Below are 13,694 nucleotides of genomic sequence, written 5' to 3' on the forward strand. Positions count from 1 at the left end.
CTGGTGCCGGTCGGCGGTCAGTGACGTCCCGGGCTGTGTGGGGAGTGGGACGGGTCCGAGGGCGGCGGCCAGCCTGAGACGGACCGTGGGCTGTGTGGAGAGGCAAACAGATATGGCACGAAACACAGGTTAGTGAACTGCGGTCGAGCTGGATAATGGGTGTGCTTATGTGTTTTGGAGATCGTGACTTGAAACATAGTTTATTTCAGATTAGAACATTGTGGCAATGCCTTTTCGGCTGCGCTTTCTTGTTCTGGTTAATGTCTGAACCACTTTGCTTTCTTTCTGAATCGGTAATCATGGGGTCAGTCTGGTATTGCTGATTGCTCAGTAATGTCCCACCGTCATTTACCGCCAAGTAACGCCGTTTCTCTGGCCACCGCAGCCGCCTGCACTCTGGCCCCCGTCTCTGTGATCCTGCTGCTACCGCTCCTGTCGTCGCTCGCCGCCGGTCAAGACACGGGGGCAGTGGATGCTGCAGCATTGACCCCACTCCAACTGGATGAGGAGAAAACCGGACCAAAGCTGACCCCTGAGGAGGTGAGCTTAGCCTTAGGGTGGGGCTGAGGCTGAGGTTGATATTTTGAGGTCTAATAGGTACGATACATGCAGATGCCATGAAGTCTTTGCTGTATCATGCGATGTTGCTGTCGTGGCCGTGCTGGTTCCTTAGCTTGTTCGAGGCTTGTCCGAGGCTTGTCCGTAATATCCTCGGCCCGAAGGTCGTCTGTGACCGCCAGCCAGCCTGACCCTTGTATCCTCCCATTATGACCCGCGTGTCCCTCCGTCAGCTGGAGGCGGCGCTGATCGCCGGTCTGGAGCGGTTTGAGCGCAGCGCCGACGACTGGACCCTGCGCACCACCGAACACTGGCAGCACCACATCTCCGACGTGGTCGAGACGTTCCAACGAGGTCAGACAGAACGAGAAGGTCGGAATTCTGGATCGACTTTTAGACTATTTGACGTGTGTTATATTTGTCAATCGCTTGCTTTTAGATATTTACTGAAGATACATAAACAAATAGTTTACATACACGGATTTGGTCTAAAGTATCAGCTGTAATTGCGTATGGAGAGTGCATTTATGTGCATATTTTGCTTATGTAGCTGAGATATAATGTGATTTTGATACGTTCACGTTACATCTTAGAAATGTAACCAAAGGTTTGTTGTCAATAGTTAAAACGCTATTCGTTAGAATTGTTTTTTTTTTCTATTGAAAAACAAATCTGAGTTCCCTGACAATTTGGCAAAAGCTGCCTGAGATCAGTAAGCTGCCTAGTGTCTGTGTTGTGCAGCTGACACCACTGCCATTCTGTCTGATGGGTCTATTGTCCCAGGTCATGAAGACCAGGGCCGGGAGCGGCGCCGTCGGGACTTTTTTGGCCTCCCGGAGGAGCTGTGGCACTCGTATAAATACGGCACCGGTGTGGGCAACAGAGAGGGTGAGTCTCCGGGTTATGACGGGGCGAGGCTATGACGACTGTATGGACAGGATAGGACTCTGGGCTAGATGAAGGTGAGGGCTTAGTCGCTCATCGCTATTATTATTATTATTATTATTGTTTATTCAGCATCGTCATGCGACAAAAAGATACATACCCCACCCCACCCACCCCCCCCCCCACCCCACCCACCCACACACACAGTTAATCAGCACTCAGGAGGTTAGTAGTCTTAACAGGCGCCGCGAGGCCTGACAGTTGCTTGCCAAAACCATCTTCAAACTGTCTATAAGACCGCTTTCTTGGAGTGGTGCCCGGACTATGTCGTGATCGACGTACCCAGCAGCGATGTGCATGATAGCGCCGAAATTCCCACCACACAGATTATATACGTGGCCAATAAACGACCCATCCAACTGCTCGGGGTACGTAGCAAGTCTGGCCAGTCCAGTGACGTAGGCTTGGCGAAGACGGTGGTCAGCGCGGAAAGCATTACGGAATGCGCGGAGGGCATCACCTCGCAGCACCTCACCGATGCGAGGCACCCCAGCAGCAATCAAAAGAGCCGTATGGTGCGCAGAACGCGGCAGACCCAGCGCTGCCTTGATCAGCGAAGCCTGTCGCGAGTCTAGACGCTCAATGTCGGCGGAGCTGAGGGGAGCCGTCTCACAGCCGAAGATCAGTGCCGGCAGCACTACTGTCTTCCAGAGGAAGATTTTGTCAGCAGCAGTCAGGCGGTTGGTGAAATTGCCCAGGGGTGTGAGGCCATAGAATGATGCACAAGCACGCCTGATGCGCTGAGCCACGTGGCTGTCTGTGCTGAGGTTGTCATCAAGCACCGTACCGAGGTGCTCGGTCGTCTGCCGGATCTGCAGCTGCTGTCCTGACAGTGTCCACCTCGGTGTGCTCGTGAATAGTGCCTGTCCAAATATAATACAATGGCTCTTGGTTTTTCCCGGTTCAGGGTGAACGAAGTCGAGGCGCCAAGTAGCCGCGAATTCTCCCATCTGCAGCATTGCACCGAGGTCACGCGCGTTCGCAGATATAAGGAGAATATCGTCAGCGTAGCAGATAGCGGGTACGTGCTGGCTGTGTAGATATGCTCCACGACCGCTGCGATCTAGGACCTCAATAAGAGGTAAGAGGAAGATGTTTGCAAGGGTTGGCGATAAGATGGCCCCTTGTCTGGTGCCCCTGCAGACCAGGAACGCTTCAGATGTGGCGCCACCAAAAGTCACCCTTGCAGAGAGGTGGCGGTACCAGGTGACCATGAGGCACCAGCAGTAGTCGCTAAGATAATCTTCCAGACGGAAGAACAGACCGTCATGCCATATTCGGTCAAAGCATTTCCTCGCGTCAAGGTTTGCGACAAAAACAGGAAGACCCCTGGCTCGATTCTGCTGTATGGTCTCTCCAGCCAACAGAGACGCTTGCATGGTGCCCCGATTGGAGATAAAACCAAACTGCAGATGATGAGGTACAAATGAGGCGTTCAGTTCGTCTAGCACTAACAGCTCGAGCAGCTTAGATGCGCAGGTTGTGATTGAAATCGGTCGATAGTTGTCCAAGCAGTTAGGGTCCGATTGAGATTTCTTCAACACGGGTACAATAACGCTGTCAGCGAAGGTAGCTGGCACGCTACACGTGGACAGGCAGACAGAGAGAAGGTGCGCCAGAGCTGACAGGAGACAAGGCGACTGACCATAGAGAAGGTGCTCCGCCGTGATGCCGTCTATACCAGGTGCCTTCCCACGCTGTAACCGGTGAATGAGGCCTGCTACTTGTCCAGCTGAAACCGTTCTTTCGGATGCATCGTTACGGATTCTCCTTAGTCGAGAATCTACATGTTCAGCAATTTGGAGCTGGTCCAGAGTCAGTTGCCTGCGACTATCTTGGTGCACAGTCTATTCGGGCTGTACCCGTTCGCCGGCACGACCAGAGCTATGCACAGATACAGCGAGATCCGGTCTGTGCAATATATCACGGTGACTATAAATATATGACCGTCGAACAATGCCGCTAATTGACCGATATGTGCAATTGAATTGCATTTTAGCGGCAATGTCATGTGCTGCGTCGGTGCGAGCGTTTTGCCTGGTTAGCCGTTGCGGTGAGCGTTTAGTTCTCTGGCAAGGTCATTTCCAGTAGTGTTGAGTGTTGCTTTGATCTGCTTTCAGAGCTGACTTTACATGGCTTCTACCGTGGTCGGCAGCTGAAAGTTTCTGGACCGGCCCTCGACGCCCCGCCCCAATGGCAGGTCAGGTCACTCCAGCGGCAGGTCAAAATCCATATTCGCCAGCTGTCGAGAGACAGATCGAAGGAAAACTAAGACCGAGATCTTGATTTAATGTTCTTGGGAATATTACTCATCGCAACAATGCTTTAACTATCGAATCTCACTTTGCAGTTTCAATGACGTATTTTTATCGATAAAGCTTTGCTTGTTTACGCTTGACTCTACCTTCTGTCTGTTCAGTGACTACTTAGGGTAGTACTACCCACGTTATTTCGATGTCTCTGTGGCGTCCAACAGGTGGTGAGCCACCGAGGCGTGTTCTTCCTGTTCGGGCTGTACCCGTTCGCCGGCACGACCAGACTGCATATCGTGAGGACCAACTTCAGTGGGGACTTCCAGGAACACACCGGTATGAGCAGGGCGAACGCAGTTCCTACTCACCTTACATCGGTGTCTTACTCGAGTCTAAATCGATAACTTCAGCGTGTTGTGGCCTGCAGTAGGAACTGACAACTGATCCAAGATAAGCTCCAAACGTGGCACTGTCGTACGTTTGGATTAATTGATTCATTTATTCATTCGACTATTTAGTGAATGTATCGGTATATTGTAAAGTAATCTTGGGTATATTGGTCACTGGCTACTGCGCTGTGATACCCTGAAACTGGCTCCGCGCTGTTCTTATCATTGTCACTCTCTCCGACCCTTCTCTGTTTTCTAGTTAAGTTAACGGCGGCGGACCTGCGCGTCACTCCGTTTCTGCACCACGTGCGGGCCAATCAGGGCTCTCAACTATTTGCGTTCGTGAAACGCACCGCGCCCTCCGCCGGTCTGTACCCGGACGGAGCTGCACAGGTCACAGAACAGGTGTTCTGCCTTCTCGTCAACCAAAGCACACTAGAAACGGTGAGAGCGGGGCTATATGGGATATTTGGAGGGCTGGGGTGAGGGTTAGTTAAATCCTAAAGCTAGTGAAACGGCATGAATGATCACGAAACAATCATTCCGACCGCTCACTGCTCGCAACAAATGTCTCCCAAGTCCCAGCACGGTGACTTGTCTGAGTAATCAGCGTGATCTGGACTCGCATCACTGACTTGGTGTGAATTGTATCATGTATGTGAAGGGCGAGTGAATATCATCACTCAATGAGGCTATATGGTAAGCTCCCCCCACTCTGATCACCCCTCTCCTCTCTACCCCCATGTCTCCGCAGAGTGAGGTCTGCACTCCAGTGACGCTCCCCACCGATACGCCCACGGCCGAAATACTCGTGGACGTGCTGTACGACTCGTACACGGGCGCAGAAACCATCGCGCTCTTCCCCGTGCGCCAGACTCACGGGCTGGTGGTGTACAGACTGAGTGACATGAAGTTCTCGGGTGATTACAAGTACAACCTGGGGTGAGTCTGGCACTGATGGATGGAGGGACGGATCGATTGTTCGGGGTCTTGGCGATATTGAAAATGGCCTTCACTACAATGCAAGCATTCTGAAAAGCGGAAACTGCGAAACCTGACACCGGTACTACGCAGCCATGCTGTTCGCGTGGTGCATTTTCATTCTGCCCTCTTGAACTTGTCGCGATTGACTAGCGCTCAACCCATTAACTCTCCGTCTGCTGTGCGGTTCTCTGTCCAAATTATCCATACTGACACCCCCTGCTGTCCGGCTCCATGTCCAAACTGTCCATGCTGACGCCTGTCTGTGTCCGGTTCCCTGTCCAAAGTGTCTACACTGACGCCTGTCTGTGTCTGCATACCGTCAGGCTACACTGCTCGATCCCGACCAATAGCTCCGTGTGGAAGGTGCGTCTGTTCTCCGTGGCTGACACCACCTATGTGGTGATTACCTACGGCGATGGGCCGCTCGACCGGATGGTTCAGGTGTTCAGGTCAGTACAGACCGTATGTTCTATGTGTTTTTAGGTCGGTGGACCGTATGGTCCAGGTCTTAATCTCAGTTTGGGCTACGGACCGAATGGTCCAGGCCTATAGGTCGGTATGAGCTGGTTGATCCGGATATGTTCGGTCGGTATGGACGGGAAGTTCCATGTCATCATGCTGACTTACCGGATGGTCCAAGAATGCGATGTGGACCGAATACTTAGTCCCAAATGTTCATGCTTGCACGGAGAACGGGTCACTTCGTTTGGAAAGTACCGCCTTATATAAGATGTTTCAGAAAGTCTGACTTGTCGCTTGTATATGCCACACAACTTTGCCTTTATTCGCTCATCAAATGGTATATTCGTATGAACAGGCACGATTCGAGCGTCTTCTCGCTGGTTCAAACATTGGCGGTTACCAGCTTCGTCATAGACATCGAGGTGTTCAGCATCGGCTTTCAGCACTATCTGGCTCTGGGACAGGTACGTCGTCAGCAATCATTCCAATGTTTTGAATGTTGATGGCGCAACGCGAATGCATTTTACCGAAATGGTGAATGTTTCATGCTTGTTCAGTCTGCTTTTACGCCGTGTGGTGTTCCGTTACCCTTCACGAGAGTGACAACTCTGTGCGTCTTCACCTTGGTCAAGTTCGAGCTTATTCAGGATCTTTTTTGCACCGTGTCATCTTCTTGCCCACTTCTCAGGAGAACCGGATGTCGCTGTACGTGTGGAACTACGCCGAGTTCCATCTGCTCCAGGACGAGCCGTCGCCCCTCACCTACAGGTGGACCGTACTGGCCGTCAAATCCTGCAGGTCGGTCACAGCGGTACCAGATTTACATGGGCACTATTCACATTCAATCACAGAACGTGGTGTGTGTGCTCTCGAGCACAATTTATTTTTACTTGATTGTAGTGAAATGAATTGCTCGACAAAAAACACCCACAATTGAAATACGTAGGTCTGCCGCCACGCTGTTGAGGATTTGCCGTGAGGTTTTCTGTGTCCGGTTTCAGACATGAGGTCATTCTGGCCAAGGTATTCGAGGACTCCGGCACCGGGGTGGAGTTCTACAGACACAACGTGCGGACACAGCAGTTCGAGGCGGTCAGTGCAGCTGTGTGGTTCTTCAGTGACTCTAGTTTAACAAATGGTGTCATTATGATTATGAGATTATGATTTTACCCAATGCCGTTTTTAGACGCTCTAGGCGCAAGCCGAAAATCTTTCGCACGATCTGAAACAGTGTTGTCCATCACATTTGTGACTCCACTTCCACTCTGTATCACTGCACCTATATGACGTGCCCCTCCGTACCATTTACGAACATTATGCCTTTCCGCACCAGGTCCCCTCTGTGCCCTGTACAAGCGGAGACAGCCATGGTGTAAATCTGGACTGTTTCCGGCGTCCGGGCGATGTGCTGGACCTGATCGAGCTGATCGGCGTCACAACGGACGACGCCACCTACATCATCATACCGTCCAAGGTGCGGCCGATCGGGTGTGGAGGCGGTGGGATTCGACGGACTTTGGGACATTTTTAGGGCACTCAGGGTTCTTGTTATGTAAATAGCCGAATGATTATAATATGTATTTTGCCGCCATGTATCATTTTCTCAGTTTGTGTTTCATATGCCGTGCGATGTGGTACATGTATCAAATCCATCGTTGTTTCGCGCATCGCGCCGCTCTACGCTACTTCTGTTGACTGAGCCCAATCCGACTGAACCATCGGCTATCTACCATACTACCCTTGTCTGTTGTGTTATTCGCCGTTCAGCTCAATCAGCTGGTGCTGACGACTGAACGCCAAGTGACTGAACCATCTCTCTACCCTTCTAACCTAGTCTGTGTTGTGCCGCTCGCCTTTCAGTTGAACCAGCTGGTGCTGGTGACTGTGAACGCCACGGTGGACGTCGCTCCGGACCCGGTCCGACTGCAGAACGAACGGCTGCTGGACAGGAAGGCGCGGCTGCAGGTAAGCCATGTGCTGAGCGCAGACTGAAGATATTCCGTTGATGATAAATTGAAGCAAAGGTCTGATATTCTTGTTTCGATGTTTTCAGGAAGAGAAACGTTTCACCTAGATACGAGCATCTTCTAGCTGTACGGGAGTGTTTCCATTTTGATGTCATTTTAAGAAATAGACTAGCGATATCCGGCGAGATGTTTGTTTTGGATCTCCCTGCTTCGAAGCCACTCCTATTGCTGTGGTTCTTGGTAGAACATCACGCTTCTTTACTATTTATCGCTCGCAGGCAAAGTTCGACTCGCTCCTAGAGAAGCAGAAGCGACTTGAGTCTGTGCTGAGTAGGAGCGTCATACCGGGGAGCGACCAGCAGATCACGGGAAACTGCAACTTTCTCAGCGTGGTCACGGGTAAGATACGCAGGAGTTGAAATCACAGCATACGCTATACGTAGCGGCACCGTAACCATGTTCGTAATGCAGATTGGCGACACATAAGTTTGCTTAATGCTGGTTAATGATCGGTTTAAATGTCTGGTTAACTGATAAAATCTACATTTGGAGGTCCTGGTAAATTAGTTTTCTGTTTCTGGTTCGATGTATTGCCATCTTTTATCACATGCTCTGTTCTACGTGACTGTCTTCAAATATGATTCAACATCACTTTCAGGAACATCTGATGCGCTATGACCCATCTGACACTGTATAACTCCCCTTCCCCCCCCCCGCTCTCCAGCCAACACACTGGTCGCGCCGGACGTGGCGCTCCACCGAGTACATCTGCCCGGGTATGCCGGCGACGCTCTGGGCCTAGTGGCACCCCTGACCGAGCTCACGGACAAGGTGGCCGCTCTGGAGCTGGCCCTCATCACCGCGGCCGACCGGGTGGCTGGTGGGTAGCGACGTGGTTCTGGGGAATACTGCGAGCGATGGGGTGGCATGGCGTGGGAGACGATGTGAATAGGTTCTTTGGATAAAGGAAGAGCTTGGGTGAGAATGGACTCATTAATTATGGATGATGGTATGGCATACATTTGGATATAATGGCTCGCGATATAGCAAGTCTTTGTGCATCAATTCATGCATAATGTCATTGTTGATGCTTTTATGTAAATCCTTATTAGATTATCCGTCAGATGGCGAAAACACGACGATTTACGAATGTTGATTTTTCCGTCCCATGCGTTTCGCCTTCCGAAGCTGGCGGTCGCTGTTGTTACCGTCGTCCCCTCACCCTCAGACGTAGTCCACGCGGACGACACGTCCATCCAGATCTCCGGTCAGAAGAGCGTGGTGGGCGGCGTGTTCAGCGAGTCGCTGACCGCCTCCGGACCGGTGCACATCAGCACGGTGCGCGGCACCGACCTCAACAGCACACTCTCCAACATGGTCAGGTGAGGAGGACGGCTGGGAGTGGGGCTTCTCATGAGCAGCCGAGGTTGGTGAGGGTTTGACAAGGTTTGGTTCTATAAAATCGAGGTTGAGTGGTCTTAACTTGGTTTCATCGCCCACCATGTGATTTCCATTTATGATCGTGATAACTGGCTCAACTTATCTCTTGTCTCGGTCCGAACGAGAATACTATGAATTCATCGTGGTCCTCCAAGGCCAATCAATGTGCCGCTTTGTGACATTTCAGTTTCAAGATTACACTTTCCGTTTTATTCACGCACCTCACCCACTATTCGATGTTTTTCATGCCATCTGAACTAGTCATGACACCACCTCCCCCATTCTCTCGTATCACCCCCCCCCCCTCTGCCCACAGGGTGGACTCTGACCGTCTCATCTCCGGCACCAAAACCATCGCCTCCTCCCTCACTGTTACCTCCGAGCTGACCGCGGCGCTGCTCAACGACCGTCCAGTCTCCGACATTGTCACCGTGGACACCACGCAGGAGGTGACCGGTCCGCTGACGTACGCGGCCGGCGCGCTGAGCGCGGACTCGCTGTCAGTGGGTGGACTGGTGGGAGGCGTGGATACCCGCCGGCTGGCGACCTACAACGGCGGAGACACCCTGCCTGGTACGTGGACGGGGAAGGTGGAGGGGAAGTGTGCATGGTAATTTTCGCAGCATTGTAATTTTAGTGAATGTATCTCGCGATTGGCAAGGCCTGCTGATGAAGCACGTCTCTTTTCCTTAGCCATAGCAACTAGAACTAGAAAACTAGGAAACTGTTCAGTAGTTATCCATCCTTCCGTCTAAAACGGAAAAAGTTGCTGCTGTTAGCCTGTTACATAACTCTGAAGGCTAACATCCAATGTGTCTTAATGAATAGACCAACCAACCCCATGTTTTCCCTCTCGTGTGTGGTTGCCTGTGTGATGTTCACTGAAGTTTCCCTCCATATCACCAGTGGCGGCATCCGTCGAGTACCTGAAGGCCGACAGTCTGACCGTGGGCCTGATCAACGGCCGACGCCCGGAGCAGGTGTTCTCGAACGTTCTACTCACCTCCGGCGGCACGTTCACGGACGCGGTGACGTTTGATAGTGACGTCACACTGGCGGATATCACAGTCAACGGTGAGGACGGTCAGCCAGGCGTACGGCTGCCAAAATATGATGATATTGTGGATAGTCGTCAGTTTGAAATATCAAACACATTGCCCGAATAATGCTCCCCAATGAAGTATCACTTGATACGTTTACTGGCTATGGATTACCGTATCGTCGTTTTTTTAATCCAGCTATATGCATAATACCACGGTGACTATAAATACATAATACTGCCGTTGCTGCTGGTACGGCATGCGTCGCGAGCCGAGGCCGTGCGGTGCAGTCTACCTAAACAGTAAGGCAGTGCGGAACAGTCTACCAATTCAGGCGCTGACTATTAGCGACATCTAGGGGAGAATATCGAAGCTAGATCTCGTGCGGCACAGCATACCGATGCAGGCGCTGACTGCTAGCGACATCTAGGGAAAATATTTTAACCTTCGCCCCAGTGGGGGGGGGGCATATGTTACCACCCTGTCGCGTTTTTCGCGTGTGAATAAAAAACCGCGGCGCGTAGCGCCGCGCCGCTTGGGGTAGCTTTTGGTACATCAATTTTGGACAATGTGTGAAATTTTTGACCCCAGGTCATGTCAGGTCAGGTCACCAGGTCAAGTTAACTGACCAAGCCTTAAAAAAGTTTGCAATCATGTCCAGCCTGCAGTGTTTGTCAGAAAGGTTTTAAACTTGGTGGATTGCATGCTGTTATGGGAGCCTACAATTTGTATATCTCGGATTTTTTTATATCCGTGACCTAAGGTTAGGTCAGTGGCATGACCTTTCCATTACAAGTCAATGGAGAAAAATGAAAATGCCTCTAGATCCGTGTGTACGCATAAAAACAGTCCAAATATTTCAGAATCACAATGAATTAGTCCACTCGTGATGACCAATGTGTCATTTTTGCTGATAGCCTCTAGAAAGGTCATCCGAGGTCATTTGAGGCTACAAACAGTTTTTTTGCCAATAACTCGCGATTGGAAAGAGATAGAACGCTGGGGATGGTCTCATTGTGTTTGTCTTGTTGAGACGCATCGACTGATATGCAACATGACCTTTTCCGGTCAGGTCATGACCTTGAACTGAGGTCAAATTTTTAAGTTGACCTTTCAAGGTCAAATTATAGTTCATTCGACGCGTCTTGGTGAGGGGAACACGATTCTGGCAATATAAATGTCGTGGCTTTTTGTAGTCGAAAGTTATTGTCGAAAAACACTTCTCGTAAAAACAGCTATTTTTGGAGTTTTTGCCCTCTGGAGGCTAAACCGTTGACCTGAGGACAATATTGATAATGACTTTTTCAAAAGAAGAGTTCAAAAGCTATCGATTGCTCTTCCATGCGTTTTTCTAGCTACCATAGTTCCTGAGATAGCGGCATGTTTTCTGAAAAATATAATGACAATTGGCAAATTTTGACCTTTGATGACCTCTGGTGACCCCAATATTGCTCTAAGGTGAAAAATGACCGAAATACTTTCAAACGTACGTATTGAGAGCTATCGACTGCTTTTTACCGCGTCTTTCTAGCCCTCTTAGTTTTTGAGTTAGAGGTGGGTGGTAACATATGCCCCCCCCCCTCACTAGGGCGAAGTTGGCCGAGACCGCCACTGGGGCGCGGGTTAAAATCTGATGTCCTGCGGTGCAGCATACCGCTCCAGGCGCTCACAACTCGTGACATCTAGTGGCAGGAATATTCATTATGCTACCGGCAGGGACGGATATGATTGCTAAAATTACAGCGAAACTGGAAAGGAACGTGTTTTATTCCAGAATTGTGTACATACATATGACAATGTTTGATGTTTTGAGGAAGTTTCTACAGATTTTATGATGCACATTTCATTACTGATTAGATTTCCTGGTCACAGGCACTCTGAACGGCGAAGACGCGGGACTCCTTTCGTCAGTCATCTACACCGACTCCGCTCAGCAACTGGAGGCTCTGTGGCTCTCCTCTGCCGTCGTGGCCGGGTCCCTCGCGCCACAAACCGTCGACTCTAAACCGTTCCCGGGCGGACGTTACGTCACCAGAGGTGGATCTCACGTCATTTCCGGCCAGAAGACACTAAACAGAGTAGTAGCCTCCAGCGTGACGGCAGCGCAGGTGGACGGTGTGCCCGTGACGCAGCTCGTGACGCTCGACACGGACCAGACGCTGACGTCACTCAGCGTCACGACAGGTCACGTGCTCGGTGACCTGACCGTCGGCGGAACGATAGATGGCGTCAGGGTCGCGCCGGGCTGGCTGGACCACCTCATCACGAACGTGACTGAAACTCTGGATGCTGACTTGGTATTCGCCGGAGGGGTGACCCTCCTGGGAAACCTCCATGCCACCAGCATTAACGGCGAGTCTGCGGAGAAGGTGTTTGGCGGTTTGGTTTTACCCCACACTGACCGGCCAGCGATTGTGACCGGTAGGAAGCGGTTCACCTCAGCTGTTACGGCCGATGAGGTGACTGTAGGCGGTGCAGTGAACGGTGCCGACCCGGCCGACTGGCTGTCTGTCTCTGGGGAGCAGCTGGTGGTGGGTCCTCTCACCCTTGCCGGTCGCGGGTTCTTCGCTAGCCTGATGGCGGCAGGGAGGGTGGATGGGGTGGATATCACTGCACTCATACAGGAAGCGATCTACACGGACGCCGAGCACGAGCAGCTTTTGTACGGTGTGAAGGCGTTCACTGACCCCTCCACCATGTCCGCGCTGCTAGTGGACGGCCCGATAAACTCAGTAGGCGCCGGAGAGGTTCTGTGGACCCGCGGCACGCAGACCATCACCGGATCACACGCATACCTGGGACCAGTCCGCGCCGGAGGACTGCACGCCTACGGGGACCTACTGGTGCCGGACGGTGCTCGGGTGGGAGGACTGGACTTTTCCGAGCTGCCAGCACACGCTGCCACACTCGCAAATGATACCCACACGGAGAGACTGGTGTTTGACCGAGTCATTGTCCGCGGAGACGTGCTGACTGATCATCTGAACGGCGTGGATCTCCGTCATCTGACGACAGGCGTGCTGCGCCGCGGTGGAGGAACCATCACCGGGCGGTGGAGGTTCGAGTCACTGAGAGTGAACGGCTCTGTGACGACCGCGCAGGGAGCCGGGGGGTACCACCTCGGTCAGCTCCGGCAGAGGGTGATCAGCGTGAGCAGGGGCGGCACGGTGCACGCGCCCGTCTTCTTCGAGCGTCTCTCTGTGGAGGATGGCGGGGAGGTGCGAGGGAAGATGGTGCTCGGAGGAGTGCTGTGGGAGGAGGTGCTGGATAATCTGGCCAGTCGAGATCGGCCCATCAACATCAACGGTGAGTACGTAACTAGACTGAGGGATAACGGGCAGGGATTAGGCTGAGGGAATGCAGCGGGACGCGAGAGAAGGCTCTGATACTGGCTCTGTATTCGTATTAGAACACATGAGCTGAATATTGCAGCGCATGAATACCTCTTATTCGGATAACGCTTGTTCCATTTTCCTTTGTTGGTGCTGGAAATTGATGTAATGCTGCTTTTTGTAGTTTGGAATAAGTTTTTTTTTTTTACTTTCTTGCTTGATTATCGGTAATCGGTTGATCGATCAAAAGACTTGGTCAATTTTTACTCAACAAAGACCCGTCCGAATTGTGCTTTACTTGTTTGGCCGAGCCTTGCTCAAATCA

At 51.6% G+C, this 13,694-nt stretch overlaps 1 protein-coding gene across 2 annotated transcripts in view; it reads left to right on the forward strand.

Moving 5' to 3' along the window:
• LOC122378350 overlaps nt 1–13,694 on the forward strand; it is a 22,483-nt gene continuing 8,789 nt past the window's right edge. Inside the window, exons 1-20 of one of the 2 annotated variants that reach the window (XM_043359314.1) lie at nt 1–128; nt 386–540; nt 792–912; nt 1,342–1,446; nt 3,624–3,703; nt 3,980–4,091; nt 4,404–4,588; nt 4,899–5,086; nt 5,452–5,577; nt 5,946–6,054; nt 6,279–6,388; nt 6,592–6,682; nt 6,924–7,064; nt 7,451–7,555; nt 7,836–7,956; nt 8,282–8,437; nt 8,786–8,939; nt 9,314–9,570; nt 9,904–10,071; nt 11,910–13,343. In XM_043359314.1, the coding sequence (XP_043215249.1) occupies nt 113–128; nt 386–540; nt 792–912; nt 1,342–1,446; nt 3,624–3,703; nt 3,980–4,091; nt 4,404–4,588; nt 4,899–5,086; nt 5,452–5,577; nt 5,946–6,054; nt 6,279–6,388; nt 6,592–6,682; nt 6,924–7,064; nt 7,451–7,555; nt 7,836–7,956; nt 8,282–8,437; nt 8,786–8,939; nt 9,314–9,570; nt 9,904–10,071; nt 11,910–13,343 (3,934 nt within the window). In that variant the 5' untranslated portion in view covers nt 1–112. Of the gene's footprint in view, nt 129–385; nt 541–791; nt 931–1,341; nt 1,447–3,623; nt 3,704–3,979; nt 4,092–4,403; nt 4,589–4,898; nt 5,087–5,451; nt 5,578–5,945; nt 6,055–6,278; nt 6,389–6,591; nt 6,683–6,923; nt 7,065–7,450; nt 7,556–7,835; nt 7,957–8,281; nt 8,438–8,785; nt 8,940–9,313; nt 9,571–9,903; nt 10,072–11,909; nt 13,344–13,694 lie in introns of both variants that reach the window. The other variant, XM_043359313.1, reaches the window with a different exon arrangement.

This window comes from Amphibalanus amphitrite, unplaced genomic scaffold (assembly GCF_019059575.1).
Source record: "Amphibalanus amphitrite isolate SeventyFive unplaced genomic scaffold, NRLGWU_Aamphi_draft 000058F_arrow, whole genome shotgun sequence".
Lineage (NCBI taxonomy): Eukaryota > Metazoa > Arthropoda > Thecostraca > Balanomorpha > Balanidae > Amphibalanus > Amphibalanus amphitrite.